This window comes from Uloborus diversus, chromosome 1 (genome assembly GCF_026930045.1).
Source record: "Uloborus diversus isolate 005 chromosome 1, Udiv.v.3.1, whole genome shotgun sequence".
Classification (NCBI taxonomy): Eukaryota; Metazoa; Arthropoda; class Arachnida; order Araneae; family Uloboridae; genus Uloborus; species Uloborus diversus.
The window spans coordinates 49,782,181-49,808,448 of NC_072731.1; the positions used below are offsets into that span (position 1 = coordinate 49,782,181).

Below are 26,268 nucleotides of genomic sequence, written 5' to 3' on the forward strand. Positions count from 1 at the left end.
GTAAAATAACAATACGGAAAAAAAAAAGAATATTACGTCATTTGTTACTGTTTAATGCAATCCAAGTCATTGAAGATTAGTTGAAACATTTTTATGGAATTGAAGCTAGTTGTCATATTCATGAAGCTTTCACTTGTCACCCAAAAAGTAAAACATGGGTTTGTAATAACAAAAGAACTGCATTTTAAGGCTTTGGCACAAACAACACATGACATAATATACACACACTAAGAAAATTATGAAAAATTCAGATACGAATAAAAGTTAATTTAAGAAATAAAAGTTTTCGTATGGTAATACCAAAATACTGACGTGAGTTTATTATTATTTATATGTAGTTTTTGAATTATTAAGTGTTTTAAACTTTGATTCCTGCTTTAGTTTGTTGCGTACTTGTATTATTCAGCAGTGAATGAGTCTGCATCCAGTCCTAGATTTATAGATTAATTTTGTCATTTTTTGATTGGGTTAGAATAAGTTTAAATTGCAAAAGTTCAAGTGAGAATTGTTACTTTTGATCTGTCATCAAGAAGAATCCATGACATGTGCTTTGTGAAGGATAACCATATTCAGTCCCTAACAATATAGGCCAGCTTTGTTTGTCTAAATATTGTGGGGTTAGGAGTGAAACACATTAAATTGAACATGTTTTTTATTAAGGTGTTTCACCTACAAAAACTACTAGGCTAGAGCAACGGTTCCCAAGCTTTTTAAGCCACAGAACCCTTACTGTTTTGCTTTTTCATCAATGAAGCCCCCATTATTGTTTATGATTAGAAGTGAAAATATTAATGATCGGGAACTCGAACAATTAAGATGGATAATTCACTATCGTAGTTGAATGGATTTCTGTGGGACTTGCACCCTTTCTGAAATAAATGATTCAATTACTTTTATACAGAAGACTATTGTTTTTGTTAGACTTCTCTCATTTTGAGATTAACACGTTCAGTTTTTTAGTTTTTTATATTCCATCTTTTAATCTTGGTTAGTCTTGTTTAAAATTTATCCACTACCGACCTTTTCACAAAGAATTATACTGAAATATTACAAAAGAATAAGTGACAGCAGTTAATGAATGAACACTTTTAGTACACCAGTTGAGAGACTAAGGCAAAATAGCAATGTACTAGTGCTGGCGTTTTATGGAGTTGAGTATGTAAACTATGAGGATCGCATTTTGTAAATTGTTTTGAACTCAGAAAAGCTTGCAGATTACGATTCTGGATGTTGCCAGGAGGCTTGTTGGTCCATTAATTTTTTATACCCCACTCTCTTAGGTACTAAGTAAATGAATTGAGCAAACTCATCTGAACCATTTTAATGATTGTCCTAGTTTCAATGTCCCGTTGTTTCTTAAAATTTAAGATATTTAAAGCTAGGTAATTTTAAAATAAAACAAAAAAAATTATTTAATGCCAAAAATCAAATTTTTACATAGGTCTTTAAAAGCAAAATATAAAAATCCATCTTTTTTATTTTGACAATCATTATTGATGCATTTACAAAGCGAAATACAATTTAATTGTAATTTTTTACAAGAACGAGCCTTTGTTTGACAGTCGGAAGAAAATTTACAGGGCTGAAACAACAATGTTGGTAATGGTCGCTTTGTTAGTTGCCGTGGGTACCATTTACGATTTCTTCTTTTGCCGCCATAATTCAGTTAATTGTTCGACACTGAGATCTGTATTTCCTAAATGTCGTGGAGCTTTCTGTACAAAATCCAAAGACGCAACTTTTAAACCTTTTCTTTTCTTTTTTTTTTTTTTTTTTTTGAACCCAGTCTGCTGGTCGAATTGAATTACAGCCACTTAGAGGGTGTAATGCTGGCAGAATATGACAAATGTTTTCACCTAGTGATTGAGCTGCCAACTGACATCCTGAAAAGAATTTCTTCTTGTACGAACCATCAAACCATAGACCTAAACAACCAAGACGTGCCAGACGTGTGGTTGGAGTTTAATTCAGGTACTTCAAAAAATAAAGAACTTTGTAATTTAAAACGTTCTGATGGATCATCAAATAATCCACAAATACATAACTCGCAACCTTGATTTTTTTTGTGCATATCTCGAAGCAGCAGTACAGAGAAATTGATTGAGCTGTAACGCATTTTCAGTGCTGGAAAAGAAATCATTTCAAATGCTTGGGACTTTTGAATTATCATTTGAAATCATAACAATTTTAACTTGTAAAGCTGACTCTAAACATTTAATCGTAAGATCATCATACCTGTCAAATACTATGTTCACTCGTTTCACACTTAGCTGCAAGAAAAAATTGTGGATTCTTTTGAAGAATGCCTCAGGAAAGTCGCAAAAGGTATTGAAATTTTTTAATGGAATTCGGTGAACCTGTGCCATACCATCAACAATAAAAATTTTAGAATTTTGTAAATTGAAGTTCCCCATTCGCGTGCTTAGACCGAACTTATAATGACTTGCAATTTCAAGAGTGAGTTCCGATTTTGGAGATTTCCTATAAAATCCTTTTGCATCAAAAAGGTACTTGCAGTAAACCAAAAATTCATGAGCTGCTAAAATTTGTGTGTCAAATCCTCGTTGATCAGCAAACATGAATGGTTTTTGAAAAAGACTTGTATCTGTTGCGTTTTGTAACTTTTTATTACACATAGTTTTTCTTCCTTTTTCGTAAGTAGTCACACAGTTGTCAAATTTAATTTTTTGAACAAGGTCGGATAACTTTTTTACTTTTTAGAACAAACCGCTCTTTTTCGTGCGTACTTAATGCAATCTCTCCATTTTCTACAATATTTAGCAAACATTGAGAAGAAGATTCATCAGGAAGTTCACCGGTGTAAATATTTCGGAGCGCGCAATTTTCGCTATCATTATTGGGATTGCAAGCAATAAAATATTTGACGATACTTTGAATATCTTTTTCGTCTTTATTGAGCCTGGATTGCATTCATTCATTATGGTAATCAATGTCGCTTGTAGAGTTTGTCTGTATTCCAATGTATGAAGAAAAAGCCTTGTGTGTCGTGTATGCTGTTTTCAAACGGATAAAGAAGTAGCCATCTCTGTGTCGCATCTTCATTTTTTGCAATACCAATCAAAAACCTCCAGTCACTGCGGAAGATCGATTCTGAGACGGCTCTACTGCTAAATCGGGACTTACTGCATTGAATCTACCTTTCGTTCGTTTGACAGACAGCATTCCTCTCTTCATATCATTTACAACTTGTACAGGTAGTTTTATCATATCTTGTAAATAAAGAGTCGCTCTACGAATGTAGTTTGTGTGATTCGTGGAGAAAAAGTAAGATAACATTTGTCTAGTTGTTAACAAATGCAGTTCAAAATTATTACTCCTATCAGCCATAACTGAACCTAACAAATTTCAACCATTTCACAATAGTTGTTCAAAGATTTAAATATTTCGTTTTCAGTGCTCTTAGCACGTAAAAAAATTAAAAAGCTCATCAAAATATCAGTAATTATTCTTTTATATTGATTATATTTTTCAATTAGGCCTGCATGATCTTTATCAATTGTATTCTCTCTTATTTCTTTGAGACAAGTATTTAGCAAATGCATCAATAATGATTGTCAAAACAAAAAGATTGATTTTTATGTTTTGCTTTTGAAGACTTATGTAAAAATTTGATTTTTAGTACTGAATAATTTTTTTCAACAAAAATTATTCTTTAATATTTTTATTATTATTATTTTTTTTTTTAATTTTAAATTACCTAGCTTTAAATATCTTAAATTTTAAGAAACAACGGTACATTGAAATTAGGACAATCATTTAAATGGTTCAGATGAGGTTGCTCAATTCATTTAGAAAGTAAATAAGGGAGTGGGGTATAAAAAATTAATGAACCAACAAGCCTCCTGGCAACATTCAGAATCGTAATCTGCAAGCTTTTCTGAGTTCAAAACAATTTACAGAATGCGGTCCTCATATTTTGCATACTCAACTCCATACAGTGCCCACTCTATACTACAACCATGCTTATTTTGATCCAATGATTTCTGGGATCTGTGATTGGATTGCCACTAATTGCCTCGCAAAATCTTATTATCAGTGCATTGAACTTAAAAACATGGTTTTAAAAAACTACATAAATATGGCATGTGCAAAAAGCAAATATACAGGTGAATACACATTTTAAAAATTTTTATTTAAATGCTAAGTCTGAGCAACCAATGCAGTAACAATTTGAATACATTACAGTCGGATTCCGACTTACACGTTATTCCTCACGTAATTCAAGATTTCGCATTGTGGAAAAGTGTTGTGAAAATGATTTTTTTATTAACATACCCAATCAAACATTGAAACACCTTTAAAACTGTTTTTGACAATTTTTGAACTATATATTAATTACCGTTTCTTACAGAAAGAGCTGAATTTTTACCTTATTTTTTAAAAAGTTGCATTATTCAACATAAAATACGGTTACGATGCACAAAATCAATGATCAATGGGAGAGAGAGACATAAAAAAAAACAGTACGGTAGGTACAGTATGTAGTAATAATAAAGCATTGTAAGAGTAGCTACTATACAGTAGGTACAATAAGTTACATTTATAACTTAAAAATTGTAGATGATTTATCCTGCGCAATCTGATCATTATTCATATATATTTTCAAGTACAGTAGCTTTGCATTTTCTTTTATAGCATATACATCTATGGTAACACCCCTCTGGGACCCCAGGGACTTATACCGATTGACTTCTCTTGACTTTTAACTATACGTATGAAAGATTTACCCCCCATACCTAATTGTGCTACCTTCGACCCACTTTCTAGTTGTTCAAACATATCGAAAATCTTAACCTTTTCTTAAATCGTCGCAAACTTTTGCTTTTTGTTTCCATCTTCAAACTTTAGATGAAACAGAGTGCGTAGGTGCCCCCCCCCCCCAATTTAATCACCTTTCATATTTAGAATGAATAATTGAAAAATGAGGAGTGGTGATACATACACACTAACAATGCTATGTTTATAGTGTGGTATGAGAGAACTTGCATTGATGCTGAAAGGATGAAAGTACTTTCAAGAATTAATGTTTAGTAGTGAATAACGAAGCCGAAACTTACATCACGATTCCATTTCAAATATTTTCGCATTGAGAGCGAGAATTTCGCTTTAGCTCTAAAATTCGTTGCTCCTGAAAAACTCTCGTTATAGCCATTTCGCATAAGTCGGATTGCATTGTAGTGGGAGTCAACTGTATAGCAAATTATTTTTAAAAGATTAGTATATTTTAATTAATTTAACTTTTTGTAAAAAAATAAATAAATAAATTCCAAAAGTTTTGCTTTAAATGAACAAATAACATTTTTAAAAAATAGAAATTTTTGTTCTGTTCTGTCAAAGTAATGTATATACTATGACCAAGTGCAAAAAAAAGAAGGATGAACAGGAGGGAAAACATCTGATTCTGGAGCTGAAGCTTTTGAAGAGAACTTATGGTCTAAATAGAGAAAAGAAAAAAAAAAACTTTTTTAGTATCATTACATAATGTTTTAGGCATCAGTTATTTTTCAAAAAATGTAATCAATGGAAAAGTTAATTAAGAAAACAATTATTGCATATGTGGAAAACACCAAGACATTCACCAAGGCATCTGGGTTATTTTCTGGCTGTTTGAACATAATTAACTAGGATTAAGGCTGACTTGGTTTCAAAGAAAATTTACTAATGAAAAATACCAGCAATGAAGTAGTATTTAATCACTTTTTGCATGTAATGTAATAGTACTACTTAACATGGGCACCCATATGCAAAGTTGCAAGGGGGCTCAAATATTTTCCCCATGGAAACTGATTTCAGGACAGATTAGAGTCATTAAAATTTGACATTTTTAATAACCTTTTTATTGATGGCTGGAGAAGAAATACATTTTTGCAAAGAAAAAAGTACAGTGCAGGACCTTTTATCCGGGAACCAAAAAACCGGGAAACCAGAAAACCGGCAACCTTTTGCCAATTTTCCCGCCATTTTTAAAAAATGCGCATTTTCGGCAATTTTTGAAAAACTAAGCATTTTTTTGAAATACCTAAAAGAGTATGAATGGTTTCTTAATAAATACCATATTACTCATCTATAATTAGGGAAAATGTTTTCAAAAACGAACTTCAGAGGGTTATGCTTAACGCAGGTCAAAATTTCCGAAATATTTTCTTGAATTAAAAAGTACACTCGTAAGTCTGAAACTTTCATGTTTTATTCCAACTGAATGCTAAAGAAATGAATATTGTCACATTCTAAAACAATATTTTATTGAATAGTCTCTAATTAAAGCCATTTGGAGCGTAAGTCACGTCGGAAAAGCGCGGGAAACACCGATTTTTAATATGTATGACTATTTATTATGGGAATTTAAGTTTCATAAACAAACGGCCAATAGCGCTTTTTAGCGATCCAGAAAACCGGGAAATTCAGATATCCGGGACGGCGATGGTCCCGAACTTTCCGGATAATTGGAAAATTTAATTTCCTGGGGGGGGGGGGCATATAAGCTACCTTTACTCCTGTTCGGTCATAGGAAATTTTCAGGCCCTCTCATTGACTTATTCGAGTGTCAATCAAAGCTTCAAAGCTGTGACGTACTGCAATGTTGCTAGTCCTCTCTCGCAGTGTTTCATGTTTCTTAATCTGCTGAATACGAATAAGCATTTGCAAATGAGATCTTTAATTGAATGTTGCTGACAAAAGCAGCATTATTATTTCCAATCAATTTCATCCATTGCAAAACAATTGAAAGCTTTTATTGAGAAGCTATGCTTCGAAATAAAAATAAGTGGCGCCATCTTTAAGCAAAAAATGTATGTTTTACGACATCGTTTTAATTTAAATTGAGGTTATTTTTAAAATAATTCTCACGGTAAATTATTTTGTTGATGGAAAAGCGAATTCCGCAATTTTTCATATTCTTAATGATTTTTAATGCAATTTAAACAGCTCTTCTTAAAGAAATAATTACCATTTAAGTTAATAATAAATACTTCTAGTGAAAAATTTAATACATAATAATTTCTAAAATAATTTTCTCTTGTGCCAGTTTATTTCTAGCTAATTTCTATTGAATATTAGCATCCAAGAATAAGACTTCCAATTGAATATTGAGCGAGTCTGGCGAACATATCCTTCTTTTCTCACATTAATTTCATAACTCATAAAATAAAATAATGCGCTGCTTTAAAAAACATGTAAAATACATAATTAAACGAATAAATAGCATTATCTTTAAGCAAAAAATGAGGCTTTTGAAGAAGGTACTATTGGAGTTTAATTAAGCTCATTTGTCAACTAACTCTCAATGTAAGTTTTTTAAATTAAGCAGCGAATTCTTTATCTTTTAATATTCTTCATAATATTTAAAGTTATGTAAAAAGGAATAGATAATTTAAACCCTTGAATGAAATAATTGAAAATAACATTAAAAAGCAATGTTTCTTAATGTAAAATTATATATATGTTATTTTAAGTCAAACTTTCAGAAATTACTCATTTATTATTTTGAAAAAAATTTATCTTGCACAGTTGATAAGGAAAATTCAAGAGAATTTCATGCAGTTTCATTTATTATTTAACTTTAAAACATTTGGGGGAAAAAAAGTTTCGCAAAATTCTAAAACTTGAAAACTCAACCATTTTTGAGAATTTTGAAAAAATTTTGAAATCAATATATGATTTTTAATGTATTGTAATAAATACAACGAAATATTTTAGACTGGGCCCATGAAGAGATCAGCAGCTGCTAAATATTTTCAGCAAAATTAGCAAAAGTTTCCTTTTTTTTGCTGTACTACTGATACGACCTTCGTGGTTTCATGAATAGTTCTGAAACCATTTGAATGTAATCATTCAAATACATTAAATATCATACATTGATTGAAAAAATTTTAAAGCATTAAAAAAATTGAATTTAAAATCCTGTGAAAATATTTCTTTATTTTGAAAAATGTCAAAACTTAAGTTGTCTTTGAAACAAGCTGCTTTACAACTCTGTGTTTCTCGTAGAGCTTGAGAAGTTGAAAATTAGGGTGAGCACACTTTCATAATTTGCATTATTTTCCTTGATGTACATATTTTATCAATAAAAGTGTTTGTGTGTGTGTTAAAAAACTTATTTGGTTCTGAATCGTTTTGCAACTGTTTTATGAAAATGTAATTTCTCTTCATATGATGTGGAAGAATTATTACTTTAATAATACTATGGCTTTTTAGTCCAGTCACATGTGCTTGAAAACCAACAGGGAACTAATCATAATTTATTCATATTGAACTCACATAAAAATAAAGTAAATATTGTAAAACAGATGTACATTATATATAAGCCAGATACAATGTGAAACAATAGATATAGCAATGAGAAAGAAAAGTTATATGATAAACAATTTATTTACTGTCACAAAAGCAAATTATATTAGAAATTAGCATGTATAAAATATTTCAAAATAAGTATTTGTTATTAACTTAAATGGTAATCATTTCTTTAAGAACAGATGTTTAAATTGCATTAAATATCATTTAGAATATGAAAAATTGTGGAATTTGCTTTTCCATCAACAAAATAATTTATCCTGAGAATTATTTTTAAAATAACTTTGATTTAAATTAAAGCAATGTCGTAAAACATACATTTTTTGCTTAAAGATGGCGCCACCTATTTTTATTTCAAAGCATAGCTTCTCAATAAAAGCTTTCATTTGTTTTGCAAAGGATGAAATCGATTAGAAATAATAATGCTGCTTTTGTCAGCAACATTCAATTAAAGATCTCATTTGCAAATGCTTATTCGTATTTAGCAGATTACAAACATGAAACACTGCGAGAGAGGACTAGCAACATTGCAGTACGTCACAGCTTTGAAGCTTTGATTGACACTTGAATAAGCCAATGAGAGGGCCTAAAATTTTCCTATGACCGAACAGGAGTAAAGGTAGCTTATATGCGTGGGGGGGGGGGGGTCAAGCCTGCCTATATGGACACCCTTGCTACTTAATGATTACATTATGAATTTAACTTTCATGCATATGATATTCTCACATTTAGTTGTTATAATATTGATATTTTAAAGACATAAAGTATGACTAACAAGATCAGAAAAGTTAAATAAAAAAAAAAAAAATAGCTGTTAAATTTAAATAATCAGGCTGATGCTGGTATGCAGTTTGCCTATTACAGACTGTACCATAGTGACAACTATTACAACACTAGAAAGTCGCCCGTCAAGGTGTGACGGGTGAAAATTGCTTTTACTCCTCTACATTTGAACGAAGCCATTGCTTGTTTGGTGATATCTTGATAGTTGAAATTGTAACCTTAACTCCAGTGGATGAACCCTAAACTCCAGTAGGTAACGTTCATTGTTGCCCATTTTTTCGTTTCTTCATTCCCCTGAATGAGTCTTACCCGTAAAACAGTTAAGTGACCGGATCGAGTTCAGTCTTGTCACAATCAAGCCTTTCCTGCATGTTAAACATTACCAAAACATATTATAAAAATCATGCCGTGGCGTGAATTTCATTGTTGAATTTTGCGGGATACTCGATCATCAGCTATTATACATATGAGGATTTTTCATTCTATCAGCATTAGCAAATACAAATTTAACAATATTCAAATGTTTAGAATCCTAACACTACACAACTTACTGCACTTCTTTATCTAAAAAATTACATTTGTCAATGTGCCATTTATTTTTCGCTGTGTTTCTCCAAACTAAATTTTCCATTCATGATTATGAAGCAGTGAGAAGTAAAGTGATGTAAGTGAACATTTTAAAGTTTTGAGTAAAACATGTTTAAAATAATGGTCCTAGGTAAGCTTTCATTGAAAAAATTATGCTGTATAGCAGTGCCTACCATGTCTACTAGTTTGTTCGCTTGTCTCAAAACAGAGAAAAGGTCCATCTACCATTTTTGCTGATTAACTTTAAATTTTTAATTTTGGCACTTACATCCCTTGTTTCTCACTGCCTCATATGTCAAGTAAAAGTGATTGGAATTTTTTGAATCCAAAACTCCTATTTTTCATAAAATTTGATCTTTTGCAAGACTTGCAGAAATAGATAGTTTTTGATGTCAGCTTGTGGCATATCAAATTGTTAGTGATGAGCCGGATTAACTTACACCATGTAAAGTAAAAGGGACACAAAGAACAAGAGGCTGTTTTTTTTTTATTTTTTGTAAGATTTAACATGCAAGAAAGGAAAAAGTGGAAAGGGGAAAAATCTTGAAAAGCAAGATGAAATAGCTTTTAAATTTTTTTGCTGAAAATAAATGGAATAATTGAAGAGATGGGGTTTAATGGTTCTGCATAAGTATAAAACTAATGCACAAAAGATTATTGAAAAATTAAAACAAAGGATGAACTACATTAAATATTTTTTAATGCAATAAAAATAACAGGAATGTTGGAACAAGACTTGCCTTAAGTTGTTTTTATTTTAATTTTGGTTTCATGTTTAAAAATTTAATTACAAATCTTCATCTCTAATTCAAAGATACATCTTTTAATATTTCAAAATTTACTAACTTGAAATTAAAAAAAGTTCATGCCAAAAAAAAAAAAAACATGAACTTGTTATAATTAATAACCTTGCGTGGCCAAAAAGATAGCCCTTCAAAATGCTTATTCTTATGTCAAATTACTCCCTGAACCAAAATATGACCACTGTTTTCCCCTATCACGTTACATTTTTTGAAATGGCGCTCCCCAAGCAAATGATGCATGGGAGAGTACTCCCTCTAAAGTAGTTTTTAAATCAACAAAAACATCTTTTTTTTTTTTCTAGGAGTTTGTTTTACAATTTTTCACTTATTTCTCTAGATAAAACCAGAATATAGGACTTACTCCTATGAGCCCCATGAGAAATTTTCATGCTGTAAAAAAATCTTGGAAACACCACATGTTGCATACGAGTCACTCTGCAGATCTTCAGTGAGGAAACTTTCACTATTAGCTATACTTATCGAGTTACAGTCACGAATACAATTAAGATTAAAAGTTGTATTAAGTATACTAATAATATAGCATTAATGCATACAGTAGACACTTGCTTTACGTTGGGGTTATATTCCACGAAAATCCCACATAAATCAAAACCATAAAAATAAAGACTTAATAGTGGTGTTAAAATAAGAGTTTGGCACCATAAACTATAAAAAATTCTTCATTCCAGTAATAGATAAATACATAATGTGTTTAATGTGTACTATTTTCATACATACACACAACAGGCATAGGGAAAACATGAATTAACTTAGTGTTTATAAAAAAGAGCTGGTTCTGATAGTCTTTTAGTAGTCATTATTTTTCTCTGAATTCTTTGTAGGGCATTGATGCATCCATTATAACTCATGTTACTTCCATTATGGAATCTTTCTTCATTAAGAGATCAGAAAGATCATTTCGTTGTAAAGGAATAGCTCAAAATTTTCAATGAAATTTTTTGATTGTGTTGTGTGTCATCAAGGTTGATATCCTTGTTGATTTCATCCTTTTTTGTCACTTCTAAAAGCTCTTTTTCCAGTGAGCTCTGAATTGTGTGACCTTAATAACTTTATTTCTGAAAAGAGCTCTGGAACTGATCCCAAGAAATGTCTCCAGTGACCAAAGTTTGCTAATTAGCATGCCAAAATGCAGCTTATTGCATATATTCTGCATTCTCAAAAGTTTAGATTTTGAAGGAGGGGAACATTTTATTAATTTGCAATGCTGCATCAGAGTAAAATCAAAACTTATTGGCATAAAACAAAATAAAGACATCAAAACAGTGAAAATCAAATTCGCATAAAATGATGTACCATATTTAAATTTCTAGGGATGTACCCTCCCCCTCTTCATGGTTTATCCCTTTTTGTGTTTAAGCATACTAAACATTTCACTTTTAATTTTGAATTTCACTTATAGTCATATCTGAACCTAACTTGAACAAACATAAATAATAAACACAAGAAGTTTGTTTTCTAAAGATCTGCAGTGCGACTCATGTGCTATATGCAATGTATCCAGGATTTTTGAAAAAATATTTTTATTGCATTAAAATTTTTTGGAAATAAATTTTGTACTCTTGGTAATTTTGGTACTCTGGTTGAATATTGAAAATTAAGTGAAAAAAATACCCCTAGAAAAAAAATTGTTCCTGAAGATTTTTGAAATAATTTAAGGTTGTCGCGTAGGGCCACCCAAGTGGCGAAACAATTTTGTGAATAGGCTAAGAGATAAAAGGTGTGCTTCAGTGCACCAAATACAAATTACATGACTTACAAATGGTTTTTCCCATATCAATGAGATTTTGAGGGAGTCGGGGCACTCCTTTACAGAATTGGCAAAATTTCAAGCCAAAGAAATTATGTTAATCCTTTATCTCAAGCCAGGCTCAATGATCAAGATATTTTAGTACATATTGCGTCTGTGTTAGATGAAGAAATTGCATCGCAAAATAACCTAAGGCCCCATGAAACAACACCGCAACAACGTTGGATCACTGCAAATAAAGAAATGAGTTGTGAAAAGGTCAGGCACTTTGCATATTCAGAAAAAATACGAACATTTAAAGAACCAACCCGAAATTCAGATACATTCAATTCTAAACAAAACAAACTGCATTTTAAGAAAATCGGCACAGTAACAATAAGAACTCAAAATGTTAATACTCACGGCAACTGAAAAGCGGGATAGTATGAAAGAAAAACAGTTTCACAAGAAACGACGAAGCCAGGAACAGGAAATAAAATTTAAAAATAGACACTTTATTCATTGGAGACATTTTCTAAAACGAGCTGATGTGTGCATCACATGACTTCCTTTTACTCCAATTTAATGTCATTTTCTCATTATTGGCAGTTTTAATGTGATTCAATTGTTTACTCTCTAAATATCACCAACAGTGGCCAAATTGAAACCAGTTTAAAAAAAAAAAAAAATTAATTTGAATTTTGTCATCTTGAATTCAAATTATGTTTTTCGCAATCACGAGTGTGTGTTTGTATGTGTGGGGGGGGGGGGGGTATGTGTATGTGTGTAGGCATGTGTGTTTGTGTCTGTGTGTAGTCATGAGTGTGTGGGTAGTTGTGTGTATGAGTGTTTGTGTGCGTAGGGGCGGGGTATGTGTATGTGTGTGTAAGCATATGTGTTTGTGTCTGTGTGCAGGCATGAATGTGTGGGCAGTTGTGTGTAATTGTGTGTATGTGTAGGTGTCTGTATGCATGCGTGCGTGTATGTGTTTGTGTGTGTATGCGTTTGTGTATGTGTGTGTATGGTGGTGTTTGTGTATGTGTTTGCGTGTGTGTATGCGTGTGTGTGTAGGATATGGACGCAACCTGGAGACGGTTTTCGCTAGAGGAGCAGCATCGTGAGGCCGGCCGACGCGACGGGTGGTGCTGGCAGATGGAGGCGCCGCGCCGGTGGGAAAAATGATAGCACGCCAAAAACAGTCAAATGAAAGCAATAAGCAATCGTGATTGCTCAAAAAAAAGAAATTTAATCGCCAAGTTGGCTACCAAAAGAATGGTGATATATCGCCAAGTGTTCGCCAAATTATAACACCACTTGAGTTCACATCGAAATTAACAATGATTTCTCCCCAAAAAAGGGGCAAAAGACCCCTTTGAGCATCCGAATGCAACCAAAAAGGGAGGTGCACAACTAGACCCCACTAGGAGTCTAAGTACCAAATTTCAACAATTCCAGGACATTCCGTTCTTGAGTTATGCGACATACATACACACATATGCACATACAGACGTCACGAGGAAACTCGTTGTAATTAACTCAGGGATCTTCAAAATGGATATTTAAAGTGTCTGTACGTTCCTAGGCATATATCCGTGTGTGGTCGGGTTGAAAAATAAACTCAACATTCATTCAGGGGTGCGCAAAATGGAAATTAAGGCCGATTTTTGAGTGAAAATTTTTTCGTGAATACAAACTTCCTTTTTTGAAAAAGGAAGTAAAAAGGGAAAGTTCTGTGAACACAGCAAGTACAAACACGGATACTTGATGACATGTAAGACCTGGTAGAGGTCGTGCACAAAACCAACACTAATTAATCCAAGGGGGAGCACACACATCTTTCATCTCTCACACAAATTGGGCGGATGGTGGCTAGTTCGTCCCGCACGAAAACACTTAAGTCATCTCATAGCCATGGCACAGCGAAGCCATCAGGTCAAAACCCCTTTGTTTATGCACACACGCAGAATCACAAAATTTTAAATCAACACATTCCCCAAAATTCTTAATCTCCTCAAAAACACGCTTCACCTCTTTGTATAAACTTTTCATGGAATTTTCTGGAACAAAAGATTGCATCGCCAAAAACTAGTGAGAAGCAGTTCCAGGACCAATGAAGGGAAACTCAAACTGAAACCAGTGCCCCATTGGCTGAAAGTAAACTGACTGAAACTAATGAAATTCATGACGTCATCACAAGTACTTCGCCACAGACAAAAGTGGTGATATGAAACTGTTCTTAAGGGGAACTGTTCTTAAAACAAAATGCTTGCGCAAATTCGAAACTAAATAAACGGATTCTAAGGTGGATACACCACATACCCCATGATTCTCAACTTGCTACAAATTTTTATGCTTTTGAACTTTTCACCTCTCTAGCCCCTCAGTAGATTGTTATTGGTTAACATAATGCTCCCTTCCCCTCCAAATAAAAATAAAGTCTATGAAATTGTCGAAAACTTGTATGAAATTGAGGGGCATCATTTCAAAAAGTGGAACATAATGGGGGAAAACGGTGGTCATGCTTGGATTCAGAAGGTCATTTTGCATAAGAATAAGCAAGAATGGTGTCAAGATTTTTTTTTTGCCACACATTGTAATAGATTTGTTTCAGAAAACACAAAAACAATTGATTCACCTTCCTCTGGAACCAGACTTGCTTCTACTCCTAGAACGACTTCTACTAATGCTGCGACTTCTGCTAACAGACTTGCAGGCTGATTTGGAACGACTTCGGCTAACAGTGCGTCCACGAGAACGTGACCGGCTATGGCGGCCCCTAATAAGTAAAAAGTAATTATTAATCTTTATCAATGCGCAACAAGTGAAAACTATTCCGAACTCTTTGTCACATATGTAAATTTCTGCATGCAGAAGGTGCTTTTCTTCTTGCTTTACAATTCAAGAACCAAGCATTTAAAACAATGTTTTTCTCAAAAGTGCTCGAGTTTTAAGTGCAAGCAGCACAAACGGATGATACTTCCCCAGAAGTATTTAATGGAAATTCATTTACAAAGACACACAAGTAAGTGCTTACAACAAATTTTAGTGCCCCCCCCCCCCCCCACTCCAGCCCTTTCGAAAAAAGGAAATTACTTCTTCCACCTCTTGGGCAAAAGGCTTTCGTAAGACTATTGCTGTTATTTAGGCTCTTTCAGATTAGGCGGCTAGTGGAATCAACTTCTTAAAAATTTGAACGTCAACTTGTTGAATGGTGTTTTTTGGTGTGTTCACATGAGACAACTTAGTTGAATCAACTTTACTTCTTGAAAGAATATTGATACAATTTTAATAACATTTATTTACAATGTATGTAAATGTAAAGGTAGGAATGATTTTTTTTCTTATTAGCTATGAGTAAAATAAAATTTAAAAACAATTATGCAATAGTATTTAAAAATTTATAGTCTAGTTTGAAAAAAAAAATGGCAAACATGAACACTTCAAAGACTCTAAATATTAAATGTATGGCATTAAGATAAAAAACTTTTAACAGAATTAGTCATATTCTATAAATAATTATAAAAAAACATGCAGACAGGTAAAAATCTGAGGATCGCTCAAAGTGTCCCACGAATTGTTGTTGGTCCGGCAAACCAACGGTTGAAAATCGCTGAATTAGAGGGAAAGTTTAAATATCACTAAAAATAGAACAGAAAAAGAATTAAGTATAAAGATATAGTTTTCATAGTTTGTAGCCTTTTTTTCTCTCGGTTATTCAGAATGTATTCAACAAATATACCTACAGTCGACTCGCTGTAGGCCAGGAGAAATGTGGTATATTATGTATAGTGACCAGGGCCATTTAAACAAATGGCCCTGGAAACTATACATAATATACCACATTTCTCCTTGAAAATCTATACAGATGGAAGCAGGGGAGAAGATGGCGTTTCGGGTAGTGGAGTATTCATTCCTACTCCCTCTGGGGCCTTGGAATTTAAAATCAGAAACCCGAATTTCTGTTCAGTATTTAGATCAGAACTGATTGCTCTCAGGAAGGGTCTGCAGTGTGCTGTTCAGCGGGAGGAGTGTTTCCAGGAAATCTGGATTTTGACTGACAGTCGTGCCTCAATTCAGCACCTCGCTAATTGGAGTAATGTGGGCGACAAGACCAGCCTGGACATTCTGAGTCTACTACATACTCTTTCATCAGGACATACAATTCACTTTCAATGGATCCCTTCCCACGTTGGAGTTGAGGGTAATGAAAGGGCTGACTTTTTGGCTAGATCTGCTGCTGTGGAGGGTGTGAGCCCTTGTGGAGATCTTACTTTCAGTGAGATCTCCACAATTTCAAAAATGGAGCTCAATCGCCAATTTAAAACACCTCCCAGACACGCCTGGTATTTTGCAAAATGTCCTGGTGAGTCCTTTAGACTCAAGGGTAGACTCCTCCAGACAACATATTCGAGATTCCTGAGTGGCCACACAAAAGCTCTTAGATTCTCTGGGAATATCAAGACTTTTCCAGAGTGTCACTGGTGCTCTGCTGGAGAGGTTTCACCCGAGCACATTCTATCTTGTTTGGGTTTTACGAAGGACAAGGTCCTTAGTGACCCATTGCTGTTCTTGGATTTTTTGCAGATATTTGGATTCATGGGGGTTGTTTAGCATTGCTAAACATGCCCGAGATAAGTCAAAAAAAAAAAAAAAAAGTCGACTCGCGCTACAACAAGATTCCACTTAAGCGAAATGGCTATAAAGCGAGTTTTTCACGAGTAGCGAATTTTAGAGTTAATGCGAATTCCTCGCCCGCAACACGAAAATTTTGGTTAAGGAATAGCTCGGCTACGTATCGTCTTCAGTACTTGCTAACTAAATATTGGTATCATGAATCGACTTCATTCCTTTGGCATCAGTGAAGTGCGGAAGTTCAAACAATGTACTACTCGATTCATCGCTTTGCTAGTGGAAACAAATAACCACTCGTTATTTTCCACTCAAAATGAAAGTTAATTTAACATAGTAGTATCTAAGCATGCTGTTTCAGCTTAAGCTAGTTAAAAGAAAGTTTGTTAAAATTTAAGCAAAAGGGAAGATCCTTGATATGCAAGAAAACATTGATATTAACGAAGGAGCTTCACAGCACCAACTATCATCATCTGCAGTTTTTTAGTTACAACAATTATTATTTTATCTACTGTAGAGTAGTGTAATAGTTATGCATTTTGTTTTTATTATTTTTTCATACTGTACATACAGTATTGCACTTTGTCTCACTCTCCCATTGCTCATTGATTTTGTGCATCATAACAGTAAATATAAGTATTTTATATTAAAGTTTTTTTTGTATAGTTTTTTTTTTTCTTCTTTTTTTAATGCAGTATAAATTTAGTTCCTTACGTGGAAAAGGTTGTTATATACTTAAGGAATAGCTTACAGCCGTCTGAAGGACGTTAAAATATTTGTTTATTTTTATCAAAAAGTCATATACATACCCTTTTTCACAACGCGAAATTTCGACTTACACGAGGGCTCAGGGAACACATCCCTCACTTAAGTCGGGACTGAACTACTTAGTTTGATATTTTTCACGTAAAAACTTTCATGAAATAAAAAGTTAAAAAATAAGAGTTTGAATTCAAAACAAAACTGGAAATGGTAACAAAGGCAAAAACATGCAGCTGCAGGAGGGAGATTTGGTTTTTTAAAAAAAGCTGGTATAATATTAACAAAGCATTGGGTCAGAGTATTAATAAAATATAAATACGATCTGAATTTCTCCAATAAACTCCTCAACATCAAAATTCGAATCCATAAAAAATCCCTCCATGCTAAACAGAGTTTAGGCTTCAATAAATAATTAGTTAAACTTTAAAAACTGAAAATGGTAGCATAAACACTTCGAGTTAAAATATTCGGGAGGGAATTATAAAAACAACACATGTTATGAAATTATAAACACATTTGACATGCTAGAAATTTTTAAAAAAATATATATATCATGTACCACATCATTGTACCATCCTCTTGTACTTTTTCCCATTTAAAGTTTTGCTGTCTAAGTAAATATATAATTTTCAAAGGAGCTTGAATTTTCATGCACTCAACTATGTATTCAGAAATTTTGAATAAATTGATTCAACAATTCCTAGTTTCCCACTAAGCATCAACTTGAAACTTTGTAATCCAAATGTCTGCTAATATGAATACCACAAAGATACAGTATATTCAGTTACTAAATAAATTTATTTGCACACCACTGAGTAAATTCAATCGCTATGTAAACTAATCTTTGAATGCCCCAAAAATGAAGTCAGTTGCAGAAACTTGTCACTTAATGAAGTTAGTCCATTGCACTGAGTCAGCACCAGTTCAGTAAATACTATGACAGATGAATATTATTAAGTAACATTGCTTTACACTGTACTGGATGTTTCAATTAATATTATTCACATTATGTTTGATAATCGAAGTGACTTTTTCTTCCAAACTATTCCCAACGTGAATTAGTTTGGATTGACAAGGCCTGAATAAAACATTGAAAATTAAATACATAATGTTTTCAACCACAGTTAAATAAAAACTTTAACCAAATTTCATTCATCACCACTTTCTTCAACATTTCTTAAGTTCAACGTTCAACATACACACACACACATATATATATATATATAATATAACCAGGGTCCGACATATCCCAGGCAACTAAAACATATTTTTGCGACTAGTTCTTTCAGAAGCCTTATGCACTGAATTTTCTATTAACTCTAAGAAATATTTTGTCTGGTACCTAAATTGTTTTTCTGGCACCTATTTTTTTAATTTTTGTCGATCTCTGATTATGACACACTAAAGAGTAAGTTCTGATTAATTGGGATATGCTAAGTTTAAATGATAAGACTCTATACATGTATCTGATACTTTTTTACTTTCTGAAAATTCAGCTTATCATTTCTAAACAGCTCAATGGTTCAATAAAAATGCTACATTAAACTACTTTTATCATTATATTTTAATTCAGTTGAAAAATGTAAACAATTTTTGGAAAAAATATGATGTATTCTAAAAATAAGGCAATTTTTTAATAAACTAAAGAAACTATTTGTAAAACCCAAAAATATACCTTCAATCTTAGAATGCAGTTTCGATTGTGCCACAGACGTTATCTCAGAAGTCAACGTAAGTTCAACCAATAAAATCAACCCTTGATGAATCAAACAGCTATGCTGAGAGGCTCTATCATCAGAAGAATGCTGACCAACTGACAGTACCCAGAAGATCTCTAGATCATATTACAGAAGGCCTCGATGTAGGAGTAATTGTTGTTTAGTCGACGAAAGCCAATTGATTTCAAGGCGTGCTGCTTGTTGTATCCTTATGTAACGAAGATCTATGTTGAGAGTAGATCAGATTTATGCTGAAGTGAGCGTTGATGGAAAATTGTACCACGCTGAGGATGAAGGTTCATGGAAGAACCTTGGTGCAGTCAGTGCTCGAGGTCAATATATCTCGAAGATCTAGATTAATCACTAGCAGCATGTTGGCCGTAGGGGCGAAGAATAGGCTGTATCGCAAGATGATCCTGACCTGAAGTGAAGATCTCAATCGCTGAATTTAATGGCATAGCATTTATTGAAGCATCAGGTTGTTCTAGCCGAATTTACGAGAACAAAGCTGTTTTAGCCTAAAAAATATGGGTAAAAAATCATTATGTTTCTAGGCCTCCTTTTATTTTTACAAAGGAACTGATGTCACAACATTAAAAGTTCTCTTATAAATTTATCAACTACTTACGGGAGGATTCTGGTATTAATATAAAATCCTTTTCAAAAAGAGAACTAATTTTTTTTTTTAATTAGGAAAATTAATAAATGTTAAATAATCTATCCAAAAATGGTAAGTAAGTACAAAATCAATGTATGAGATGAGAAGTAAGAATGAATAGATTTAACAGTAGTCTCGTAATTTTTATTTATTTTTTTTTTATTTAAACTGTTAGATACAACATATTAATGGTTACTAAATGAGCTATTAAACAAAGAAATAATTCTGAAAACAAGCCATAATTGCAGTTTCATAAACATGTTTTTTTTTAAGTATTTTTTTTAATTACCAGATTGGAAATAATCAATTATCATATAAAAATATAGACATTAAATAATAATTTTATTAATTTATACTAAGCAATACTTCACATAGCTTGAAATTAAATGTGTTTCATTTAGTTTTAAAATGAATAATTATTTCCAATCAAATCCAAATAAGTGATTTATTTTTTCCAATACTATATTGAAATTTATTACGTATTTTTACATTATGATAAACTCTATAATTGTAAGACCTTACCTTTTGCTCACCCGCTTACAATCTCTTGCATAATGACCCCTTTCACCACAATCATAACAACGATCATCTGGATGAAATGGACGAGGAGGAGGACCCCTGAAAGAATTTCTTGTTCTTCCAGTTGAAAGCTCTACTCTAACTCTACGGCCACATAATAACCTATTACAGTCAATTATAGTTTTAGTTCATCAAATACATTACTTTAATAATTTTTTAAGGAGTAGCAAAATGCAGTCACAATAAAATTTCAAAACAATGTACTCTTCTTAGTTGTAGTAAATTATATGACTAAAGTAAATGTGACACTTCCATCAGATATGGTTGTGCAATCATGATTATTTTATATGAAATGGACAAATTCAACTGTGCTTAAAAAGGAGAAAGTAAAGATATTGCAGATAACAATAACAAAATTAGCAAATTTAGTGCTTTCATGAGAGATATTCAACATAGAAAAAATATCTAAACAAAAAAAAAGAAATGCACTGAAATGTAAATGTTATAATTTTTTATTTTATAGATTATTTTGTACAAAAAACTTTTAAATTTTTCTGAGAAAAAATAAATCCCATGGGAAAAACTGGTTTTTCCCTCAAAATTTCCGGGTTTTTTTCAACTGTTCCCATCTCTACCCCTGACTTAGATAACTGATGGCAGCCAATTAATCTGTTATCGTTAATGTCAGTGAACTTGAAATGGAAGGGTATTGTAAAGTACCTTTGGGAGATAAAGAGTTAAAGTATTAAAATGATTAGTTCACTTGTTTTTCATAACATAAAAATTATATATAAATAGAAGTTAAGAGGTAATTCTTACTTTCCATCTAAAGCTCGAACAGCATCTCGTGCATCTCGAGAATCTTCAAACTCTACGAAAGCAAATCCAGGTGGATTACGAGCAACCCAGACATTACGAAGAGGACCATAATAACTAAAAGTATCTTCAATCTCATGTTTAGTTCCACTATTTCCTAAATCTCCCACATAAACTTTGCAGTCAGGAGGACATCCACTATCTCGATATCTTGACATAGCTGAAGGTGATAAAATACAATGTTTAACCATTATGGTATGCTCTATTCTAGTAACTACACATAAATTTAATAACCTAAAAAGTGACATAAACAGAAATCAAAGATGAAAGGTTTTTTTTTTTTTTTTTTCAAAATAACAAGTATTCACTCAACTACAAATCATACAAGTAACATGTCTAGCTTAATTATTGTGCATTAGGGTCAGATGGGGTGGAATGGGTAATAATTATCTTTCGAGTTACAGAAAAGAAAAAGAATTTTTTTAAAAAATGGCACTCATGTTATTTACAATAGTTATTTTGGTTCAAGAAAAACTGAATGGAAGCAGTCAGTTTCGTGGCAGCCTTCTTGGAAGTCATATTGTAAAAATCAAAACTAACTGATATCTTTGAAACTTTGTTTTCAGGATTTCGTTTGCATTTAGATAGCATTCTATTGCTGTTATTTTCATTAAGGGAAGTCTATTTTGCCAATTGAAAAAATCAGAAAAGAAAAATTCCACGCATTAAAAGAAATATGTTACAATCACAGGACACCAAAAACAGTCAAATGAGACCAATAAGCAATGTGATTGCTCAATAAAAAAGGTTTTACTTTTCCCCCCTTCTTCCTTTTGAAAAAAAATATACATAAATGTCTAGGGCAATATCAAAAAATCTAGTACATTTCTCAACGACTTTATAAGAAACTCGCTGCAAGAAAAGTAATGGTTACAAAATTTTAAAAAATATAAAAAAGGACAAATTCATGTTGTGTGCAATATGTTTTTCTGTGTGTCTGTAAATTCTTCGACCAATAAGATAATTTTTTTTGCACAACTACCCAGGATCTTGTAAGACCCTAACAGCGCGGGTACAGAATATGTCCGATCCGGCGATCTAGGATCGGGGGAAATTTGAACCATCTGGGGAAAATTTCGCAGATTCGATTTAAAAAAAAGAAAAATCCAATTTTTTTTCCTGCAAGTCTATTTTGAATGCATTTTCTTTTGCATCACCACTCTTTATATTTTCATCAACTATTTGTTGGATAATAATTTACATTTAAAATAAATGTAGATATGATATTTTAATTAAAACTTACATGCATTTACTTAATTTGCTTTTTAGATAACCAGTTCTAAGGCTACTAGTTCATTCTATTAGTTTTAAAGATGCAATTGCTTTTTTTTCCCCCAAAAACTATCTTTACCTATAGTAATAGGAATGAATTTTTATCTGAAACATATAGGATATTGTAAAATTTTGAGGAAATTTTCATACAGATTTGGGGAAATGTTGGTGTTAAAAACATTTTCTACACCCCTACCTAACAGAAGCTTCTAGTTCCAAGGGGACAGTAAACATGTCTAAGTAGGGCCATCGCCAGGCTGCTAATTTTGATTTAGTGATGAACAGAAAAGAAAGAAAGAAAATGGTCTCTGTATTAAAAAATTGAAATAAGTATTAATAGTAAAAAAGAAGAAAATTCAAGGTTTGAAAATTAAGCAATTAAACCTTTGAACATAATGAAGAATAAGTTGCTTTCACAACTTACCTAACTGAATTTCATTGAACTGAATGTTTCGAATACTTGTTTTAACGGAAAAAAAAAGTATTCAGTACATTGTACAAGAAACCTATGACATGCTTCAGCTTATTACCAAAAATGAATAGATAAATAATTATGACAGTTTCATAGAGGCTGCCCCGCCGAAGCATGATTTAAATAGGAAAAACTAGCCTTCTATTACAAGCTTTGCCTTCATTTTATGAGTTGAACCGCACCATACTATGGACACTTGCTGGTGAGATCCATTTACTTGATTTATCAGCTTGTTGGAGCTCTCAGTTTCAATGAGATGACATTTGCCTCCAGCTTGATTATTCACTGTCCCAGACTAGCGAGTTCTAACAAGAACATATCAACAGTCTCTAGATGTGATAACCCGGCTGTCTGGTATATTGCAAGTACTCACACAGGTAGTTCCAAAAGTTTGAATGTTTAAAACAAAATTAAAACAAAAATTTGTCTAGATATTCTGGGGGCACAAGGCAGTAGCCAGATGGGGGAGGGGTAAAAGGTGAAAAAGTAATGCTACATAATATAACATAAAGAGCATATACATTGTAACAAAATAATCATTAAAAAAAAACAGCTGGGGAAATTAAATGTTTCTAAATTTGTGACATTTTCTATGCTATGGATAATGTTAAATTGAGGGGTCATTGAGGGGTCTCTTAAAATTTGAGCAAGAAGCTAAAACTTTTACAGCATAATGCTATTAGTAAGTCTAAAAAAATAGGGGGAGTCCTGGACTCTAGTTGAAAAAAAAAAGTTTTTTTGAACCACCCTAATGTCCTCTCCCCCCCCCCTACCCCTATATCACTAAAGATCGTCTAAACTTTCGTTTTTAGTGCTTCCATTTGAAAAAAATTTCTGTTGAAGAACCCCGAAAATTACCGAAGGAGGGGCTCCCCCAAACCTCTCCTCCCACTAACATTATCGAAGATGTTCTAAAACCTGCGTTTTAATGCTGAGATCAAAATATTCTGGGGGAATGTCTCTCTGCCTCCCCCCCCCCCCTTGCCTCACCAAACTCATTAAAGATTGTCTTTAATTCAGTTTTCATGGCTTAAATTTCGAAAATTTTCCAGGAGGAGAGCGTCTGAAAACTCCTTCCCCTAACACCATTGAAAGTCAACCGAAATTATCTCTTTGGAGCTTCAATTGGGAAAGTTTACCGGTCACCTTAACGTTACCAAAGATGGTCTTACAATCGCATTCTGAAGATTTCAGTTTCAAAAACAATCCCGGGGGGATTGACACTGAATCTCTCTTCCCCTAACATTACCAAAGATTGTTTAAAAATGCGTTTTCGGAACTATATTTCGAAAAATTATTCCCGAACCCCCATTCCCATAGCATAATAGGTGATAACCAAAAATTTGGATTTTAAAAGATACAATTTCAAAAAAGAACCGGGGGAGCACCCCTAAGCCTCTCTTTGCATACCAAAAGTTGTCTAAAATGCATTTTTAAAGCTACAAATTAAGAAAATTTGTGGGGTCGGGTCATGGAATCTCTCCTCCCCTTAACATCACCAAAAATCTTCTAAAACTGAGTTTTTAGAGCTACAAATTAAAAAAAACTGGTTGGCGAGCTCCCAAACCACCTTTTTATTAACATAATTAGAGATATAACATTTGCACTTTTACAATTACCCTCATACCTCTTCTCTCTCTAACATTACCAAAGATCATCAAAAATGCGTTTTCAAGACTACATCTCCTTAAATTGTCTGCGGCAGAAGCCCCTGTATTTCAGACCCAGTTGATGTAAAAAAGAGGCCTTCAATTTAATACACCTCCTTTTTTTTGAGCAATCACGATTGCTTATTGTTCTCACTTGATCGTCTTTGGCGTCTGGTTCTGTTTTCAGCTTGGACCAGCAGCACCACCGCCCACCGTCCTCTGCAGGGGCGGCTCCTCCGGTCCCAAGCTATCCGCTCTCCTGGTTGGAGGCGTCCATGTCCTATACACACAAACGACTTCACACACATACACTCACACACGCCTATGTGCATACACACAGGCCTACACTTGCACACACAACTATGCACACGTATCGGCCCAGGAGGAGGGGCAGGAGCCGTTTCCAGAAACAATAACTCCAATGAGTCGAGTCCTGTCGCAGTTCGTGATTGCGAAAAACACAATTTGAATTCAAAATTTCAGAATTCAAATTAATTTTCTTTTTTTTTTCTTTTTTTGACTTTGGAATGGCCCTGAGAATCGGATCATGCAGCAGCAGCAACTTCTGGCTTTTATCACTGATTCAAAAGAGGGTTTTAACTTTTTTGACAAGACCAAAGACAGTCCAAAATTAGGTTTTTAGGCTCTTAATTTTGGAAAATTTTCTGATCAGAGTCTCCAATCCCTGCTATCCTCTCTAATAGCTCTAAAGGTAACTTAAAATTGCATTTTCAGAATTTTGATTTTGAAAATTTACGGGAATATGTATTTCTGCAGAGAAAGGTATAAAATACAAAATTGGAAGATGTAATTGAAATAAAATAAATTCGTGATGGCTGGGAAAAATTAAATCAAAACCGCAATCAATTCGAATTTCAACATAAATGCTAAAAAAATTTTCAACGTATTAGTTTTTTGAAAGAATGTCATCATTAACAAATATATGAAACATAAGTAACAAAACTTTATAAGATCAAAAATAATTTCAGCGCTTTACCATATGATTTAATACAGAAAATAACGCATTAGACAAGCCCCATCAATATTAACAAAATCAACACATCAACACTACTACAAGCGAGAGCGACTAGCGACAGACAGGAGACAGCGTCTCGCACTTGACAGAGAAGTAACCAATGAGAGTTCAACAAAATATGTTGCCAAATTTCAAATAGCTATAATTTTTATAATCCGCTACCCGTCCAAAAAGGATGTGTCCTAGCCGTAGCCTACGAGGATGCAACGCTGCTCGTTTTGAGGAGCCTGTCATTTTCGACCGATTTCCGAAGCTGAAAGGGGATTAGAAATATAGTTCAGTTTGAGCCGATAGATGGAGCTTTTAGCGTTGCCAACAAACCGCATGATAGCATATGTTTGCGTGCTAAAATGCGGTTTTGCTTTCGCTTTGAATAGCAAATAATTGATAAATTGAAGCTGAAAGGAAATATTGTTGGATACTTCAAAGTTCAACTTCTAAGGTAC

General features: G+C 33.1%; 1 protein-coding gene across 2 annotated transcripts; it reads right to left on the bottom strand.

Moving 5' to 3' along the window:
* Window positions 1-4,010: 4,010 nt before the first annotated feature.
* LOC129234564 (serine/arginine-rich splicing factor 7-like) lies at window positions 4,011-25,870 on the bottom strand. 2 transcript variants are annotated; one of them, XM_054868585.1, is made up of 5 exons: window positions 25,784-25,870; window positions 21,337-21,553; window positions 20,521-20,679; window positions 14,867-15,007; window positions 4,011-5,455 (listed from the first exon to the last, which is right to left on the bottom strand). In XM_054868585.1, exons 2-5 carry the CDS (start codon window positions 21,549-21,551, stop codon window positions 5,449-5,451), a joined length of 522 nt encoding a protein of 173 aa, XP_054724560.1. In that variant the 5' UTR covers window positions 21,552-21,553; window positions 25,784-25,870; the 3' UTR covers window positions 4,011-5,448. The 2 variants fall into 2 exon arrangements, with proteins under 2 accessions (XP_054724560.1, XP_054724561.1); XM_054868586.1 differs by lacking the exons at window positions 4,011-5,455; window positions 14,867-15,007 and adding an exon at window positions 19,596-19,858.
* Between the last annotated feature and the right edge of the window lie 398 nt (window positions 25,871-26,268).

Bases quoted from the DNA above. Each gene is read 5' to 3' on its own strand.
- LOC129234564 (XM_054868585.1), bottom strand. From the start codon at position 21,551: ATGTCAAGATATCGAGATAGTGGATGTCCTCCTGACTGCAAAGTTTAT. The intron at 20,680-21,336 runs GTAAGAATTACC...TGACTGTAATAG, and splicing joins GTTCGAGCTTTAGATGGAAA to GTTATTATGTGGCCGTAGAG. The intron at 15,008-20,520 runs GTAAGGTCTTAC...TTTACTTATTAG, and splicing joins TGTAAGCGGGTGAGCAAAAG to GGGCCGCCATAGCCGGTCAC.